A 17,077-nucleotide genomic window follows, 5' to 3' on the forward strand; every position below is an offset into this window, starting at 1 on the left:
CCCACATAGGGCTCCCTGCTCAGCAGGGAGTCTGCTTCTCCCTCTGACCCTCACCCTCTCATGCTCTTTCTCTGTCTCCCTCTCTCTTCTCTCTCTCAAATAAATAAAACTTTAAAAAATAAAATAAACATGAGCAAAATAAACTGAAACTTCTCAAGTAGCTTTAGGAAACACTGATCTAACACATGAGCCTCACAAGTAATTTTTTTTATGGTATACTATTTTATTAACATAATGTATTTTTTTTTCAGGGGTACAGGTCTGTGAATCATCGATTCACAGCACTCACCATAGCACATACCCTCCCCAATGTCCATAACCCAGCCATGCCATCCTCCCCTACCCCAGCAGCCCTCAGTTTGTTTCCTGCGATTAAGAGTCTCTTATGGTTGTCTCCCTCCCAGGTCCCATCTTGTTTCATTTTCCCTCCTTTCCCCCCACAGCCCCCACCTTGCCTCTCAAATTCCTCATATCAGAGAGATCATATGATAATTGTCTTTCTCTGACTGACTGAATTCGCTTAGCATAATACCCTCCAGTTCCATCCACTTCGTGCAAATGACAAGAACTTTGTTTTTTTGTTTTTTGGTTTTTTTTTTAATTTTTTTATTTTTTCAGCATAACAGTATTCATTATTTTTGCACCACACCCAGTGCTCCATGCAATCTGTGCCCTCTACAATACCCACCACCTGGTGCAAGACTTGTTTTTTTGATGGCTGCATAGTTTTCCAGTGTGTGTTTGTGTGTGTGTGTGCCACACCTCTTTTTTTTTTTAAGATTTTTATTTATTTGACAGAGATCACAAGCAGGCAGAGAGGCAGGCAGAGAGAGGAAGAGAAGCAGGCTCCCTGCTGAGCAGAGAGCCGGATGTGGGGCTTGATCCCAGGACCCTAGGATCGTGACCTGAGCCAAAGGCAGAGGCTTTAACCCACTGAGCCACCCAGGCGTCCCTGCCACATCTTCTTTATCCATTCATCTGTCAATGGACATCTGGGCTCTTTCCATAGTTTGGCTATTGTGGGCATTGCTGCTATAAACATTCAGGTGCACATGCCCCTTTGGATCACTACATTTGTATCTTTAGGGTAAATACCCAGTAGTGCAATGGCTGGGTCATAGGGTAGCGCCATTTTCAACTTTTTGAGGAACCTCCATACTGTTTTCCAGAGTAGCTGCACCAGCTTGCATTTCCACCAACAGTGTAGGAGGGTTCCCCTTTCTCCAAATCCTTGCCAGCATCTGTCATTTCCTGACTGGTTAATTTTAGCCGTTCTGACTGTTGTGAGGTGGTATCTCACAAATAAGTTTTTAAAATCACCTTTAAGCCTGCCATACTTTTTATCAGCCTGTAAAATGCTCCCAGCTCTTCTCAAAGCTCTGCCTCTGATGATGTGAGCTGTAGGCAACTTAAACTAGGACAGGGATACATTTTCAATATTTCATAAAATATTTACTTTCCTAGAATCCAATTTCTTTTTAGGCCTGGTCTTTCATCTTTTTGGTGCTGGACTTAATTTGCAAAATTGCTCCCTCGTCTCACCCTAAGCTTGCTGGCTGCCTTTTGCTAAAGAAGTGAGTTTGGCATTTATAACAGGAAAACTCTGGGACCCCAGGCAAGGTCCTGGAGAGAGCCTGCTTCTTCTCTTCCTGCGGGGCCCACCTGGGCCATCTGCCCCGGGGCTTGAGGACCTGCTGCCCTCTTGTGGCTGCAACCTGCAGTATAGCAGAACCTCCACTTGGCAAACAAAAAATCCTTCTGTTTTTCAGGGTTACTGAGTAAATGTGCTCTGAAAGCATTCCCCACAAGACCCACGCCCTTTTAGAGCTGAAAGAGACCTTAGTCCACCCCACTTTTTTGGCTTTTTTTTTTTTTTTTTTAAGAGAAGGACCCAAGGATCAGAGAGATTCTGTCACTTGGTCATCCTCATTGGAAGACGAGGCAGGAAGAGGGAGCTGCCATTTGAAGTTTAGAAAGACAGGATGATACTAAAGACTTGGTGATCCAGGCAAGCAGAGAAGATCTGATGGGCTTCTCTCCATCTGTCCGTGACACCCCCAACCCCATCTTCTGCTCCCCAAGGAAAGCTGCTTTGGAAACGCATGCCGGTGTTGGATAAGGACCATCTCCTGCCTTTTTGGACACTTTCTTTAGGCCAAGGACCCAGTGCTCCAATGCGGAGATCTGGATTCACATCAAGCTTCCACCTTGAGTGACTCCCCCCACCCCCACTTGGGCCTCAGTGTTCTCACCTGTAAAGTGAGGCAGTTCTAGGCTCTGTGGTTTCTTTCAGCAGTGAGAGTTCATGATTGTCGCTTTGCCTCTGGGCCCACAATTATCTAGTGGCAGCAGCGAACTGGTAGCAACCTGAAGGCGGAGTGTGTCTCTTCCTGGTCACACTCCCAGAGCCTAAGCCTATTCCTCTGACACGTTACATGTTCAAAAATGTTAACAACATTAGCGTATCCAGTGTCTGCTGTGTGCCAGACCTGTGGCACGTGATCCTTCCATATGGCTTTGTGGGGACCATGGCCACACCTCTGAGGTTCAAAAGCAGCCCAAGCACAGGAGCCATGGGATTGGATGGCCTAGAACCCACTCCCAGTTCTACACTTCTTACCTGTGCGTGGTCAGCCTCTCTGCGTATCCATTTCCTCATCTGTAAAATGGGACTCAAATGACCTGAGCCGGAGGCAGCGGCTTAACCCACTGAGCCACCCAGGCGCCCCGCCCTGACCTTTTAAAAGCCTGTAGTCTGGGGTGCCTGAATGGCTCAGTCATGTAAGGGTCTGCCTTCTGCTTAGGCCATGATCCCAAGATCCTGGGATCGAGCCCCGCATCAGGCTCTCTGCTTGATGGGAAGCCTGCTTCTCCCTCTCTCTCTCCCCTGCTTGTGTTCCCTCTCGCTGTGTCTCCCTCTGTCAAATAAATAAAATCTTTAAAATAAAATAAAAAGCTTGCAGTCTAGTTGGGGAAACAAACACTTGCAAAGTCTGGATTATAATGTTGCACCCTAAAATGGGGTGATACAGATTATTTGTGTTAAGTTCAGAAAGGGAACACACAGCTTGAGAATTCTGGGAAGCCTTCCTGGCAGAGGAACCCAGGCCATCTTGAAGCATGAGTGACTTTCCTTGATGTTATCTTTGATTTTTTTCTCCCCATGTCCTGCATTCAGTTGGTCAGGCACCAGGACCTATCCCATCTTTCCAAATGACTATCGCAGCAGTCCCTTACTTTCCAGTTCCGTGGCCATTAGCCCAGGTCAGTCTCTCATTACTTCATGCCTGGAGGTGCCCTAATAGTCTGTTAATTTGTGTCTCTGCCACCAGCCTTGACCTTTTCAGTCTGTGTCATCTACCTTGGGATGAGCCTTCATTCCCACTTCCCTTCAACTGACATTTATTGAGCACCTACTGTGTGCCAGGAACCATGCTTCTATGCACTAGGGATTCAGTGTTGAACAGGACAGACAAGGAAGACCCTTGTCCCGCTGAAACCTACACACTAGTTTTTTAAAAACTCCGTTGGAGACCCGTTATTGTAAAGATTAGAGTCCAGATTCTGGGGGCAAGCCCACCCTAGCTGCCTCCCACACCTCTTAGTCCCCCACTACTTCTCCAGCAGGACTCTTCAGCTATGCCCACTATCCCCCACACAGGCTGATTATTTCTCACTTGGACTTTCTTTTTGCCCTTTCTCCTGGGACCTACCTGCCCAAATCCTTCAGGGTCTGCTTCTAACCCCACATCCTCCCCACCCTTCTTTCATAGCACTACTTGCCTCTCTCGTGTTAGCATTCCACATGTTGTTGTTTTTCCCCTACCCACCTGACTAGATGGTAAGCTTCTGGATTTTTCCAGTCTCCCTTAGCACCTCCCTTAGCCCACTGTGCAAAGAATAGGCGTCTTTCTCTTCCTCCCCACTCCTTCCTTTTTATTTCCTCATGATAAAAACTAACATCTGTAAAGCTTTACACAAAGTGTTTTCTTGTACACTGTGTTCCATGCATTCCACAAATATCCTTGTGTTGATTATCAGTAAATGTCTAACGGGTTAATAGGTCAAAAGAGGAAGGCATTCCAGGTAAAGGAACCAATACCGGAAAATGTACAAAGACAAGACTGATCCCTGCATGAGCCAAAGGCAGTGTGGGAAGCAGCCTTGCTGGAGAGAAAAGAATGAACGCCATAGGAAATTTGGAAAATGAAGGGTCAAGTTAGCAAAAACCAAGCAGAAAACAAGCCACATTGCACAAGCATGGGGAGTGGTTCAGAGTATTTATTTCTAGCCTTTTCAGAAACATTTTTTTCTTTTGCAAAGCTGTAATAAGTGTCCCTAAAATGTTGTGCCCTACTTTTCGTCACTTAACATTCTAAGCACTGTTCCCTGATGCGACATAGTCTTCATAAAGGCCATTTGTAGTGAACGCATAATATCCCAGGGAAGCCACATTCTCATGTGCCGGACCCATTTCTCTGCTGTTGGGACACATGTTGTCTCTCATTTTACACTATTACAAGAAGCACTGTAACAAACCTCTTGCACAGAGAGAAGAAAGAGAACGAACCCAGGTCTTTAGTGAGAACTCAGGAGTACTTTATGGACACTTGCCTGGGCCTACAGCGTCTCTGACTTTCCTGTCACCTGAACCGTAAGACCGACCCTTTATTGCTTAAGCCCATTGGACTTGCAACCCACATTCTCCACCTCAACACACTTGTCTCCCTTGGTCACCCTAGGGGAATCCTAGGACCAAGGCTACATGGCTTGCATAGAGTGGGAGCTTAATAAACATGTGTAGGAATTATCCATCCTCATATTGACCAGTGGTCTAAGGGGATCTTAGTATTTCGATTATTTTGTTTGAGCTTATCAGTAAAAATGTGACTTTTTTTTTTCATCTTTGTCACTAAGAATTCCTCATTCTTTTGGCCTTCAGTTTAATTCAGAAGTCACATTTATGTGAATTAAAAATTTTTTATTGAGGTATAATTGACATATACCTTCATGACCTTGAGGACTAAAATTCTAAATGGATCTCCTCTCAGAGTTATTAAATTATATTTCTGCCTACAGTTAACGTGTAATATTTCATTTACCTGGAATTTATTTATCCTCTATTTAAGGATAGAGTCCTCTACCTGCTCCCATTGTCCCAAATTTTAACCAACTGTTCCAATGCCTTTCTCCCCATGTTCTTTTTATTTTTTAAAAAGATTTTATTTTTTTGTCAGAGAGAGAGAGAGCACAAGCAGGGGAAGGGGCAGGCAGAGAAGGCAGAGGGGGCAGAGAGTGAGGCTGGCTATCCACTAAGCAGGGAGCTCGATGTGGGGCTCAATTCCAGGACCCTGTGACCAGGTCTAGAGCTGAAGGCAGATGCTCAGCTGACTAGGCCACCCAGGAGCCCCCCATGGTTCTTTTTTTTTTTTTTTTTAAGATTATTTATTATTTATTTATTTTGACAGCGATCACAAGTAGGCAGAGAGGCAGGCAGAGAGAGAGGAGGAAGCAGGCTCCCTGCTGAGCAGAGAGCCTGCTGTGGGGCTCCATCCCAGAACCCTGGGATTCCTGGGATCATAACCTGAGCCCAAGGCAGAGGCTTTAACCCACGAGCCACCCAGGCGTCCCCGCATGGTTCTTTTAAAAGGCTTATATAAAATTGAGTCTGTTTTTGCCTCGCCAGTCTGTTAAATTGATGTATAAGCTATATAATGTTTTACTATTTGCCAAGGCTAATACTCTTCCCAGTTAAGCTCTGTGTTCAACATATTCTTTGCCATCTCCCCTATTTATTCTTCCAGATAAATTTTAAAATAATTATAGCCAATTCTAAAAGGACTCTATTGGGATTTTCACTGTAATTACACAAAGCCTGAAATAAATTAAGAAAGAATTGACATCTTTACAATTTTAACTTTGCCAGTCAGGGAAGTTTTCCTTCATTGATTTTTTCCCATATTTCTCAACAAAATTTGGTCATCGTCTTCACATTGCTCACTGACATTTCCGATAAGGCGATTGCCAGGTATCTTTTTAAAGATTTATTTATTTGAGAGTGAGCAAGCACAGGGCAGGGGGAGAGAGGGAGAGAGAAACTCAAGCAGACTCCCCGCTGAGTGCAGAGCACATTGCGGGGCCGATCCCATAACCCTGAGATCATGACCGGAGCTGAAGCCAAGAGTCCAATGCTGAATCAACTGCACCACACAGGTGCCCCAATTTCTAGGTATTTTATATTTCAGGGTGTTTTCAAATTGGGCTATTACTGGTGTCTGCAGGGAAACTTGCCAACTGGACAGGACAGTCCAGTTGACTCTCTCCTTGTCCATGCATTCTTTCGCTTCTTGGCGGTCTCCCACCAAAACCACCCACAACCCAAGTTCTGCCCTCTGGAGCCAGATGGAGTAAACCTGCCCCTCCTCTTACAGGTAGATTTTCATCTTTGGAGACTGTCCTGTTTCCCCTCGGTCTTTTTTTCATCCTGGCGTGAAGGATGAATCTTCAGCTAATAGGATGAACCTAGTATTGGGGAAAGATTCAAATGATGGTGGTAAGGAGGATGGGCTTGGGATAGGTTAGACTAGAAGGTAGGAAACCAGAAGGCACTGGCTTCTGAGGCAATCCAGCTTTTAAGGCTGACTGAGACAAGGTTGTGGACACAAGAGGCAAGTCTGAGGGATTTCTCAAACAAGGAAGCATCAGGACATGTTGACCAACTGGACATAAGGGATGAAGGAATGGAAAGAGGAGTCAAAGACAGCCCAAAGGTCGTCCAGCCTGACTCACTAAAGAGAGTGACTCTTTTTACAAAGAGAAAGAGAACGGGGTAGCACTATTTGGGAAGGTAGTCAATTTTTGTCCTCCTGACCCTGAGATTACAATAGATCCAAGAAGAGAGGTCTGTACTATAGACGCGTTGAGAGATAACAGAAAAATATATATACATATTGGTTTCAGCTCTCAGTTCCTGGCACAGAGTTCCTAAAAGCCTTGTAATATCCTAAGTGATAAGAGCACTGGGAACATTTCTTGTTCTCATATTCGGTTTTTGGCCTTGGTTCCCAACACAGGGCTCCCATAACCCTTGTGAATTCCTAAGTGATAGAACACTGGGAGCATCTTTGTTCTTGTGAGGTGACTGTGGGCAAGCTCCTGGGCAAGAGCTGGTCCCAGAAAGATCAAGCCGTGATTAGAAGCTTGGCATTTGCAGCCTCATCCCCAATTCTTCAGAGAGGGAGGGCCTGGAAATGGGAGTTAATAACTGACCATGCCCATTTGAGAAAGCCTCCAAAAACCCAATAGTATATGGGGCTCCAAGAGCTCTCAGGCCAGCAAACACGTGCACACGTGGAGGGTGGCATGCATCAACCCCTCCTCCAGCTCCACGGGGACAGAGGCTTCTGCACTTGGGACCTTCCCATGGACACTCGCCTTGGGTATCTACTTCACCTGGCTGTTCATCTGTATCTTTTATCATGTCCTGTAATAAACTGTAAACTTCGATGTTTCCCTGAGTTCTGCGATCCACTGTAGCAAATTAATCTAAGCTAAAGAGGGGGTTGTGGGAACCTCCAATTTGTAGCGAAGTCAGACACAAGTTGTGGGAACCTGGGGAGCTGCTACTTGTGATTGGCATCTGACGCAGGGAGCAGTCCTGTGGGTTGAGCACTTACCCTGAGGGAGAGGCTGGTGTCTCTGGGCAGATGGTGATAGAATGAGGTTAAATTGCAGAATGCCCAGCGGGGGTCCTCAGTGGGGAAGAGGGGGAAGCCTACCCATTCTGTGACCAGGAGCCTCAGAAGTGATGTGTCCTGTGGGAGCAGTACAGAGGAAACATAGGTGGAAAAGAGAGGTTTTCCTAAACGACAGAGTTTTTCAGATTTTCCCCCCACAATAATGTTTTCCATAGCAGGCAGCACACACACAAACAGAGAGACACATAGAAGAGGTATAAGGGTCCCCAAACTCCTGCAGACACAGTACAGTACCCAGAATACCGGGGAGAGGGAAGAAAGGCCTAGGTGTGTAAGCAGCACTGAGCTAGCAGATTAAGTGATGGGGATGAGTGACTTCTTTCCCTTAGCTGTCTGAGATCCTGTGGCCTACAAGTTGGTGACCAAGACCTTGTCAGGAACTGCATTATCCTGTCACCGTCCACCCTCAGTCCCACATCCCAGGAGGCTCCAGCAGGAGAGAGGTTGCGGCTGGAAGGCCACACACATTTGAGAGTTCAAAGCAGTCTCACTGCCAACCTGCAGAGCACGCAGAGCTATCACTCCCTGTAAGAAACATCTCCTTTGTCCTCAGCCTAGAGGAGGGTCTAGGAACTATTTAGGTCTCCAACTTTGAGTTTCAAGGCCATGGTGCTCAGAACTGGGACAGGGAAGACAGGACACACTTTCTCCTTGTAAAGCCAGAGCGCTAAATCGAAGCATGGAAAAGAGGCCAAGGGCCCTAGGCTAACATCTGTTGGGTCAGAGCTTGAACAAGCTCAGGCCCAAGCTCTGTGATGCTTGGCTCTGAGGAATGAGGGAGCCCAGGGGATTATTAAAAGCCCCACAGAAAACAGCAACACATCCTGAAGAGCTCATTAAAGAGGAGAGGCCACTTCAGTTCCCCAAGGGACACTGCCCTCCTTGGTCAGATTAAGTTGTTTAAGTCATATCTTATCAAGAGCATCTTTCCAGAGTAAATCTGGAACACTTCATAGTGAAAGATTCTTTTTAAATAGAAATGAAGATACGCAAACCAATTTTGGGCTTTAGAAATTTATTTATTTGTTTGTTTATTTATTTATTTGACAGCGATCACAAGCAGGCAGAGAGGCAGGTGGGGGCAGGGAGGAAGCAGGCTCCCTGCTGAGCAGAGAGCCTGATGAGGGACTCAATCCCAGGACCCTGAGACCATGACCCGAGTCCAGCTGAAGGCAGAGGCTTAACCCACTAAGCCACCCAGGCGCCCGGGCTTTAGAAATTTAGTTAAAAAAAAAAAAAAAAAAATTGCCGAGGGGCGCCTGAGTGGCTCTGTCGGTTAAGCGGCAGCCTCTGGCTTAGGTCATGATCCTGGGGTCCTGGGATCGAGCCCCCTAGAGCCTGCTTCTCCCTCTCCTCCCCACTCATGCTCTCTCTCACTATCATTGTCTCTCTCTCTCTCTCAAATAAGTAAACAAAATCTTAAAAAAAATAAAGTTGCTGTGGGTGGGGAGATGGGTTAAATAAGTGATGGGGATTAAGAAATGCAGAACATCCAGTGTTGTGTGCAAGTGTTGAATCATTAAATTGTATGCCTGAAACTACTAGTACACTGTATATTAACTGGAACTTAAATAAAAACTAAAAGAAATAAAAATTCCAGAAGTTGCCATGCACCTCTTGGTTGCAATATCATGTCCCTCTTGGGCTTTTTTCTGTTTGCAGAAGGGTACACGTGAAGGGATGCGGGAGCCGAGGAGTGTTCCTGCAAAGCTGCTTTTCCCACGTTGGGGCTGATGCTCCAGGTTTGTAGGAAACTGGTTGCTGACAGCTGCGTGTCCAGGCAGCCCTCAGCACCCAGCTCAAAGAAACAGGCCTTCATGGCAAAGGTCCCGGGAGGGCAGATTCAATCTTCCCTCCACAAAATCATCAGGCAGCACAGAAGAGTTGGCTTACCAGTGACCTAACACAGGCAATAAACAGATTGCTGAAATCAAGGAGCAGCTTGCTCACCACGCCCTTCCTCAGGCTCTGGTCTCCATGTCCTCCTCCCCTCTCTCTCTCTCCATTGGAAAGGTTGCTAAGACATAAATGACCTTTCACTTTCCCACCGCTTTCTCTTCCCATTGTTCCTCCTTAGCCTTGGGAGCAAGCCCCTGCTCCTTTTCAATGGTGAGACAAGTAGACAGGAGCAAATATATAGGAAGGCACCCAGGACTTTCGCAGAGCCCCAGTTCTAGTCTCCAGACCACTTCTTTATCTCCAATCCAAGTCTCTGCTCATCCCACCAAACCCTTGAGGCTCTGGGTGAGAGCATCCCTTTCCTGTAAGGCAGTACATTCACTCCTGCCTTCCAGCTTTGCAAGTCTTGGCGCCACAGGCAACCCCACCCGGCTTCCACCCTCTTCATACTCTGTGAACAAGCACAGTCTAGATAGACCCAGGTCAAGCAAGACTGCCAAAGAAAGAAGAGAACCCTGGGCCATCAGAACACAGACCGGGTCTGTAATGTAAGGTTTCCAGTGCATTCTGAAACCTTGGGTGTGAATTTGCTGATAAGCAGAAGGGAAGAAATGTCCTAAGAGAAAAATTTCCATGCTTCCCAGTGAAGGAGAAAGGGGAACAAGAGGGAAGGGGCCAGGGAATAAAGGCAGCTGCATTTCTAGTTTCTTTGGTCTAGGAAAGATTTGTGTAAACTTGGCTATGCCCCAGGGGGCTCTGCAGTCAACTACGTTCTTGGCAGAGGGCAGAGAGAAAGAAAAAGATCAGTGGACTAATTGAACGATGCCCAGAGAGAGTCAAACACAGAATCCTTAAACGGCTGCTGTCAGCATTTCCAGAGTGCTAGGCGTTTCCACAAAGGGCTGGAGTGGTTCCCACTTCTCCCATGCTGATTGGTGAATCTCTAAGTGAACACAGAATCTCCGCTGTGACCAGTTCTTCTCTCCCATCAAGGAGGACACACACTGGCTAACTGTAGGGCTCCCACAAAGCCACCACCTCAGATAGGGCCATAGTTGGGGGCCATCTCCTACAATGAAGACCCAGCCCACAAAGCTGAGCTGCTTCAGAGGAACGTTCTAACTCCTCTGAATGCCACAGTCCTATAGCGTTTGGGCTGCTTGGCCCGTACCTTCCAGATGTGGACAACAGGGGGCCCAGCTTCAACAGGCACTAAAATCATGTTTTTTCATCCTCCCAGAAAAGTTGGGGGTGGTGGGGTGGGGCAGGGGAATAGCCCAGCAGCTCAAAGAGACACATTTAACATATTTTATTAAGTTTGCCATACAAAGACTATGCCACAGGAAAAAACATCAGAACTGGGAGGGCCCATGGAAATTATCCGGACCCCCTCATTTTACAAATGAGGAAAGTGAATGAGGAATACCAACATGGCACTCTGGACAGCCCCAGCCTGTCCACCCAATCCCAGCACACAGAAACACAGTGTTCGGGCTTCTGGTTTTGAGCCAAAGAGGACCTAAAGACTTAACCCATGTTGACTTTGAATGTTTCTGTGCCCTACAGTAGTACCACATTCTGACGCATATCTCCTCCTTGAGGCTGCAGGAAGAGCCCTAAAGAAAACACGATGAGTGTCAGGGTCATTCAGAGCCAGGGAAACAGATGGATTGTGGAGCAGAGGGTGCAGAGGGCTGAGGGGAAGAACTCAATCCCTCCCCCAAGAGTCCTGATCACCCCTTTCCCTCAAACAACACACACTCAGACCCCAAAGCCTCAGGACAAAGATGCTTGCCGCCCTGAGGTTCAGATCAGGTTTGAAGGAGGAAGGGAAAGAAGCAGGTAGAAGGAAAAGAGAGAAAGATTTACTTCTGAAATCAACAAGTCCAGTGGGAACACATTTTTCCCAGCACAGAGCAAATCCAAACACCACAAGAGAAGGCTATAAAACTAGTATTAAATCAATCGTGAGATGTAAGGGAAAACACCAATAACTTAGCAAAATAAATACAATGAGAGTTTCACTGAGATCAATGTAACCCAGTGAAATAGTTTTTAGGCTCTTGAGTCAAAAAGACTGAGGTGTACCTTGCACTGCATCTTAGGGGAAAACCCTAAAAGATGCTGGGAGTCTCCCCAGCAGAGAGAAGTCACACATTACTCCCTGTGGTCCCACAGAACCTTTCCACTAAAAGCTACTCCCGGAATGTACATTTCCTTCTCCCAGGAAGACAAGGCTGGCCAGTCAAAGCTGCAGCTCACTGACTCTGCCCCAGGCCATGACAGGTCGCCCTGGGTCTGTCTGTAGGAGGCCTGGGTCAGCAGGGGCTGAGGGCAGAGTGAGTGGAAAAACAATGAGTGGCGAAGAACTGAGCTGTGTTGTGGAGGAACTTCATTCCCCCTTCCCCGGACACCCTCCCCTCACTGCAGACCTTGGTGCCTCCAGCTTCTCTGGGTGAGGGAAATCTTGCCACCTCTCCCGACCCAGTGAGGGCCTGGATCCTGGGGCAGCTGAACTCCAGCCTACAAGAGAAGGGCGGCTCTACTACAGAGAAAACTAGTAACTACAGGAATAAGGATACTGCCCTGGCTCTCGCTGGTGGGTGAACGTCCTCCAAGGGCTGCAGTGTCCAGAAGGGGTATACATCCTCTGTCTGCCCAGCACACCGGGGACGGGAGCTTGGAAACAGTGGGGCACATGGACCCCCAGCCCTGAGTGTAGCCAGGGATCAGTCAGGAAGTCAAAGTCGGGGTGAGCAGCCTACAGGGGTGGCGGCTTCTCCGCAGGCGAGAAGCAGCGGCAACAGTAGCGTCCAGCTCTTCTGCTCATGTTTCCACCACTCGAATAAGAGGCATGGGCTTATTAGGGCTGGGGGGCTTGGATATCCTCACGCTGAAAGAAAGTGGCATACACTGAGTGCTGCTTGTCGCCTGCCCCACACGCAGCCACCTCCCGTGTCTGGCCCCCCACCCGGCCCCGGGTTCCACACGTCAGTGCCAGCTGAGTTCTTGGTTCTCAGACTTCGGAACCGTAACTTTCAGCAGCGTCTAAGAGAAGAGAAGGGGGGGGTGCTGCTATCTGAGGAATAGGGGTGGCGGAAAAACATGGAGCAGTTCAACAGCTGAGAAGCGGGTCTAGCTGTGATTCTTGATTTTTTCAAAATCTGGGACCTTTCTGTGAGTCTCTTGGAAAAAAAAGGGCCTCTCTCTAAAAATACACACTTTGCTACACCTTCAAGATTTTTGCAAACAATTTCAGGGGGTCCATCTGCATCCAGAGGCTGTTTTGTGAGCCTCCCTGGGGCTGTGCTACCAGGCTCTACTCCGACCTGGTTAGAAAATGGTTCAGGTGGAGAACAGGTCAGATTAGACATTGACAGCAAAAGCAGGATTTAAAAAGCCTTGTCCTTGGCCTCAGCACTAAAGCTTTCCTTCCCACAGCTCTGTCCCTCCTCCCATATTCCTCACCCAGGCCCCACCATGGGCACGCCCACTCACCTGCCCAGGTTTTCGGTCTTGGTCCAGGTCTGGGTGCTAAAATGGCCATGACTGATCTGCTTTTCTATCAGGTGTTCCATTCGGTCATGCATCTCTAAATTCTGTAATACAGGTTGTGGGGTCAGAGTCGGCCAGCTGTGACATTGTCTCTGCACCTCTGTCTGTGCTGTGGTCCCCACTACCCCTGCCGTGCGTGCCACCACCAGGGTACCCTCTTCCCTCATCTTCACCACGCCTGACCACCCTCTTCCTCCAGCTCTCACTTCTGCTTCCTCCCTTTGAGAATTCTGTGTGACACTGATCGTTCCCTGCTGTCCTCCCCAGCTCTCAGAAAAGGGGGGAATTAGACTAAGAACTCATGAGCTGATCGAGGCCACCACCTCCTATGGAATGCCTCCCCCTTTACAGCCCAGCTCGCCGTCTCCTCTTTTGCTAAACTCATGACATGGGATGATGGGCCCCTTTAGAATGGGGACAGGTTTCACCACCGTAACTCCCTGAAGGGTTCCAGAAAGCACTGACTCCACAACAATGATCCCAGATGCTCACTTCAGAGCAGCAGCCAGGCAGGACAGACACCCTCCAGAATCTCTCTCCCTCCCTATGTATGGTCCTGTCTTCAAGAGCCTGCTCCCTTCCCAGGGCTGCCCAGTGCACACACCTCTGCTTCCAGATAGGCGATTTTCTCCTTGAGCTCCTGGATAGTGCTGTCCTTTGACTGGACCACAGTTTTTGAATTCTGGAGCTGCAAAGATGTGGGAGACAACAGGGTTCATTTTAAAATGACTCAGTATATGCTTGTCAACCTCCCCTGCTGTGGGGAGCCAGCAGAAGCAAAGGCAGACTTTTGCATCTCTTACATGACTTTCTTAGCTTTTTGAGAAAAGCCTCCTTTCGGTCCATATTGAGCTCTTGATTATCCCAGGTGTGAGGGGAGGGGTGGTGAGAACACCATCTTGACGATCCAAAATCAGGGATGGCTTAAAACCCATTCCGTTTAATGTTGAGAAATACACATTGTTCATTCGTTCAAGAAGTAACTGTCGGGGGGTGCCTGGGTGGCTCAGTGGGTTAAAGCCTCTGCCTTCAGCTCAGGTCATGATCCCAGGGTCCTGGGATTGAGCCCCACATTGGGCTCTCTGCTCAACAGGGAGCCTGCTTCCCTTCTTCTCCCTCTGCCTGTCTCTCTTTCAAATAAATAAATAAAATCTTAAAAAAAAAAAAGAAGTAACTGTTGGGGTACCTGGGTGGCTCAGTTGGTTAGGCATCTGCCTTTGGGTCCTGGGATAGAGCCCCACATAGAACTCCCTTCTCAGCGGAGACCCTGTTTCTCCCTCTCCCTCTATCCATCCCCTCCACTTGTGCTCCCTCTCTCTAAAATAAATAAAAATCTAAAAAAAAAAAAGAAAAAAAAATATTTCTCGAGTGCTTACTATGAGACAGGCTCTGTTCTAGACACCAGGAAACAGCAGGGAACAAAACAGAAAAATCCTAGTCCTTGTGGAGCTGACAGGCAGCAAATATGCCCTCCCAGTTAGGGTGTTCTAAATTCTGAAGACTATTCTGCAAAACACCATATCCTGAGTTTGGTGGGGGAAGGCAGAAAATCTGCTGTGAGGGTCAAAGGTTGATAATCTGCACCCAGATAAGTGACTTTATTGTGACTTCATTATTCATTTACCAGTGTTCTTCAACATTTAAGAGAGACTAACCTTTTCCTTCCTTCCCAGCAGAAGGCAAATGACTAAAGCCAAAGGGGAAAGACGGGAGAAAAGCAAATACCAATCACTCGAACTGGTAGCCATAAATGTTTTTCTTGTTTTTTTTTCTTTTGTTCTTTATTTTAATTTTTATTTATTTGAGAGAGAGCAAGAAAATTCAGAGAATGAGTCAGCGGGAGCAGGGAGCCCAACTTGTGATTCCATTCCCGGACCCTGGAATCATGACCTGTGCTAAAGGCAGACGCATAACCAACTGAGCCACCCAGGTGCCGCATAAATGTGTTAATATAAGGACTATATGCCAAGCTCCCCAGGAGCATGAACAGCAAAGGCATAGACTTGACAGGAAAATAGGGCCGGACCCCACGTAGTGACTTCCCAAGAGGGTAGGTGGCACAGGGTGACACGGGCGCAGCTTACCTGCTCTATCATTTGCCGCACTTTCCGCTGCTGGCTCTTTAGCATGTCATCCAAGTGGTGGATCTTCTCCCGCAGCCCGGCCACTTCCTTTTCCAGGTTGGCAGCCCTGGGCAGGAAGAACAGAAAGCTGAGGTGAGGAGGGAAAAGATGCACTTCTCTACCCAGTCACAGAAAGAACCTGGGGCTTGGGGAGTGTCCATGACCATGATCCCCTCTGCCTGATGCCCCAGTGGTCTGCCACAAGGAGGAGCTGCTTGGGACACCTTGGAACAGTGCGGTGGAAGCCTCGCTAGAGGTCAGCTAGCCTGAACAAGGGAACTGCCGCTCAGAGAGGTAAGAATGGATAAGTCATTCTGGAAAGTTCTAGAAGGTACAACTAGAACCGACAGGTTGATGTCCAGGGAATCAGTCCTCATGCTAACACAGGACAGACTTTCTCAGCATTCAAGCTGTCAGAACATGCCCTGCCTCAGGTGTGATGAGCTCCTCATTCCTGGAAAGATTTGGGTGGGAGCTGGGAGTATGATATCCAATGCCATCAAGCTGTTGGAGAGGACTCTGTGTCAAAAGGGAAATAAGATTCAAGTGTGTTCCTGAATCTCCTGATTTCAAGAGACTGATATATTCTCTGCATCTTCTCAACTGGGCCAAGATCCCCAGAGGTCCAGCGACCAGGCAGGGTGTCCAGGAGTTCAGACTGCTAGCACCCATCTCTCTCCTCTCCTGCCTGAAGAAGCAGGAGGGCAGGGCTCCTGGTGAGGTTGGGGTGGAGTGTAATGCACTCTGAGCCCTGACATCCTCCCTAAGCCTCACACAGTCTGAGTGTCCACCATCAACTCTCCAGTGCCCTACTGACCAGTCTCCTTTTACTAAGAAAACTAACATTTTTGGTGCACAGCCATTTCGTGCCATTCCCAAGCCTCTCAGTTTTGGATTATCTGGGTCTTTTCTGTTTCTCCTGATGCTTCCTCTCAGTCAGATGCTTCCCATAAGCACCACTGCTGGGAAAGAAGGAGTGCTGAGTAATTTAAAACAATTCCGTGATGACGTTGAGCCCAAAAGGAGGCTACGATACAATGTCTGCATTTCCCGTGCCTAGACTGAGGTTATCCCGAAGGAGGGAAGATACTCTCCACTGACTGTGGGGTCCAAGCAGGCAAGGATCGTGTCTGTAGGGGCACCTGGGTGGCTCAGTTCATTAAGCATCTATCTGCCTTTGGCTCAGGTCATGATCCTAGGACCATGGGATCGAGCCCCACATCGGGCTCCCTGCTGTTTGGGAGGCTGCCATCTTGGGGGAGTTCATTTTCCATGGAGTAGGATGTTTCTGTGTGCTCTTTGGCAGCACACAGAAACTTCCCAGCTTCATCCAGCTAACTGGACAGAGAACTTGGCCCTGCGTTATCCAGGCCCACCTGGCAGCTATGGCTGCTGTTCATGCTCCTGGGGAGCCGGCTTCTCCCACTCCTCCATTTGTGCTGCTCTCTCATGCGCTATCTCTTATCAAATACATAAATAAAATCTTTAAAACAAAAAAGAAAAAAGATCATGTCTGTTCATCTTGAAATGCCTTAGAAGGCTCTCCAGGTGATGACTGTTGAATTTAAAAAGATCCAACTCACACCATGGAGAGCAGGCCCAAGATACTGATGTTAACTTTGATTTACCATTTGAGGTCTTACTTATTAATTACCAGCAGCATTAAAAATTTCCAAATCCTTAAAGGTCCAAAATGGCCCATTCTTTGCTCTATAGGTTTCACTGGTAGGACCTGGGATCTCT

The 17,077-nt window shown here is 47.7% G+C and overlaps 1 protein-coding gene across 9 annotated transcripts in view; it reads right to left on the reverse strand.

Moving 5' to 3' along the window:
* Window positions 1-9,191: 9,191 nt before the first annotated feature.
* The window catches only part of TUFT1 (tuftelin 1), a 49,576-nt gene continuing 41,690 nt past the window's right edge, over window positions 9,192-17,077 (reverse strand). For 7 of the 9 annotated variants that reach the window (XM_047725867.1, XM_047725868.1, XM_047725861.1 and 4 more), the window contains 4 exons: window positions 15,296-15,401; window positions 13,816-13,899; window positions 13,155-13,255; window positions 10,951-12,549 (listed from right to left, as the gene is read on the reverse strand). In XM_047725867.1, the coding sequence (XP_047581823.1) occupies window positions 12,483-12,549; window positions 13,155-13,255; window positions 13,816-13,899; window positions 15,296-15,401 (358 nt within the window). In that variant the 3' untranslated portion in view covers window positions 10,951-12,482. Of the gene's footprint in view, window positions 9,658-10,950; window positions 12,550-13,154; window positions 13,256-13,815; window positions 13,900-15,295; window positions 15,402-17,077 lie in introns of those variants that run through there. The other 2 variants (XM_047725863.1, XM_047725866.1) reach the window with 2 other exon arrangements.

Source organism: Lutra lutra, chromosome 4, assembly GCF_902655055.1.
Source record: "Lutra lutra chromosome 4, mLutLut1.2, whole genome shotgun sequence".
In the NCBI taxonomy this organism is placed as follows: Eukaryota; Metazoa; Chordata; class Mammalia; order Carnivora; family Mustelidae; genus Lutra; species Lutra lutra.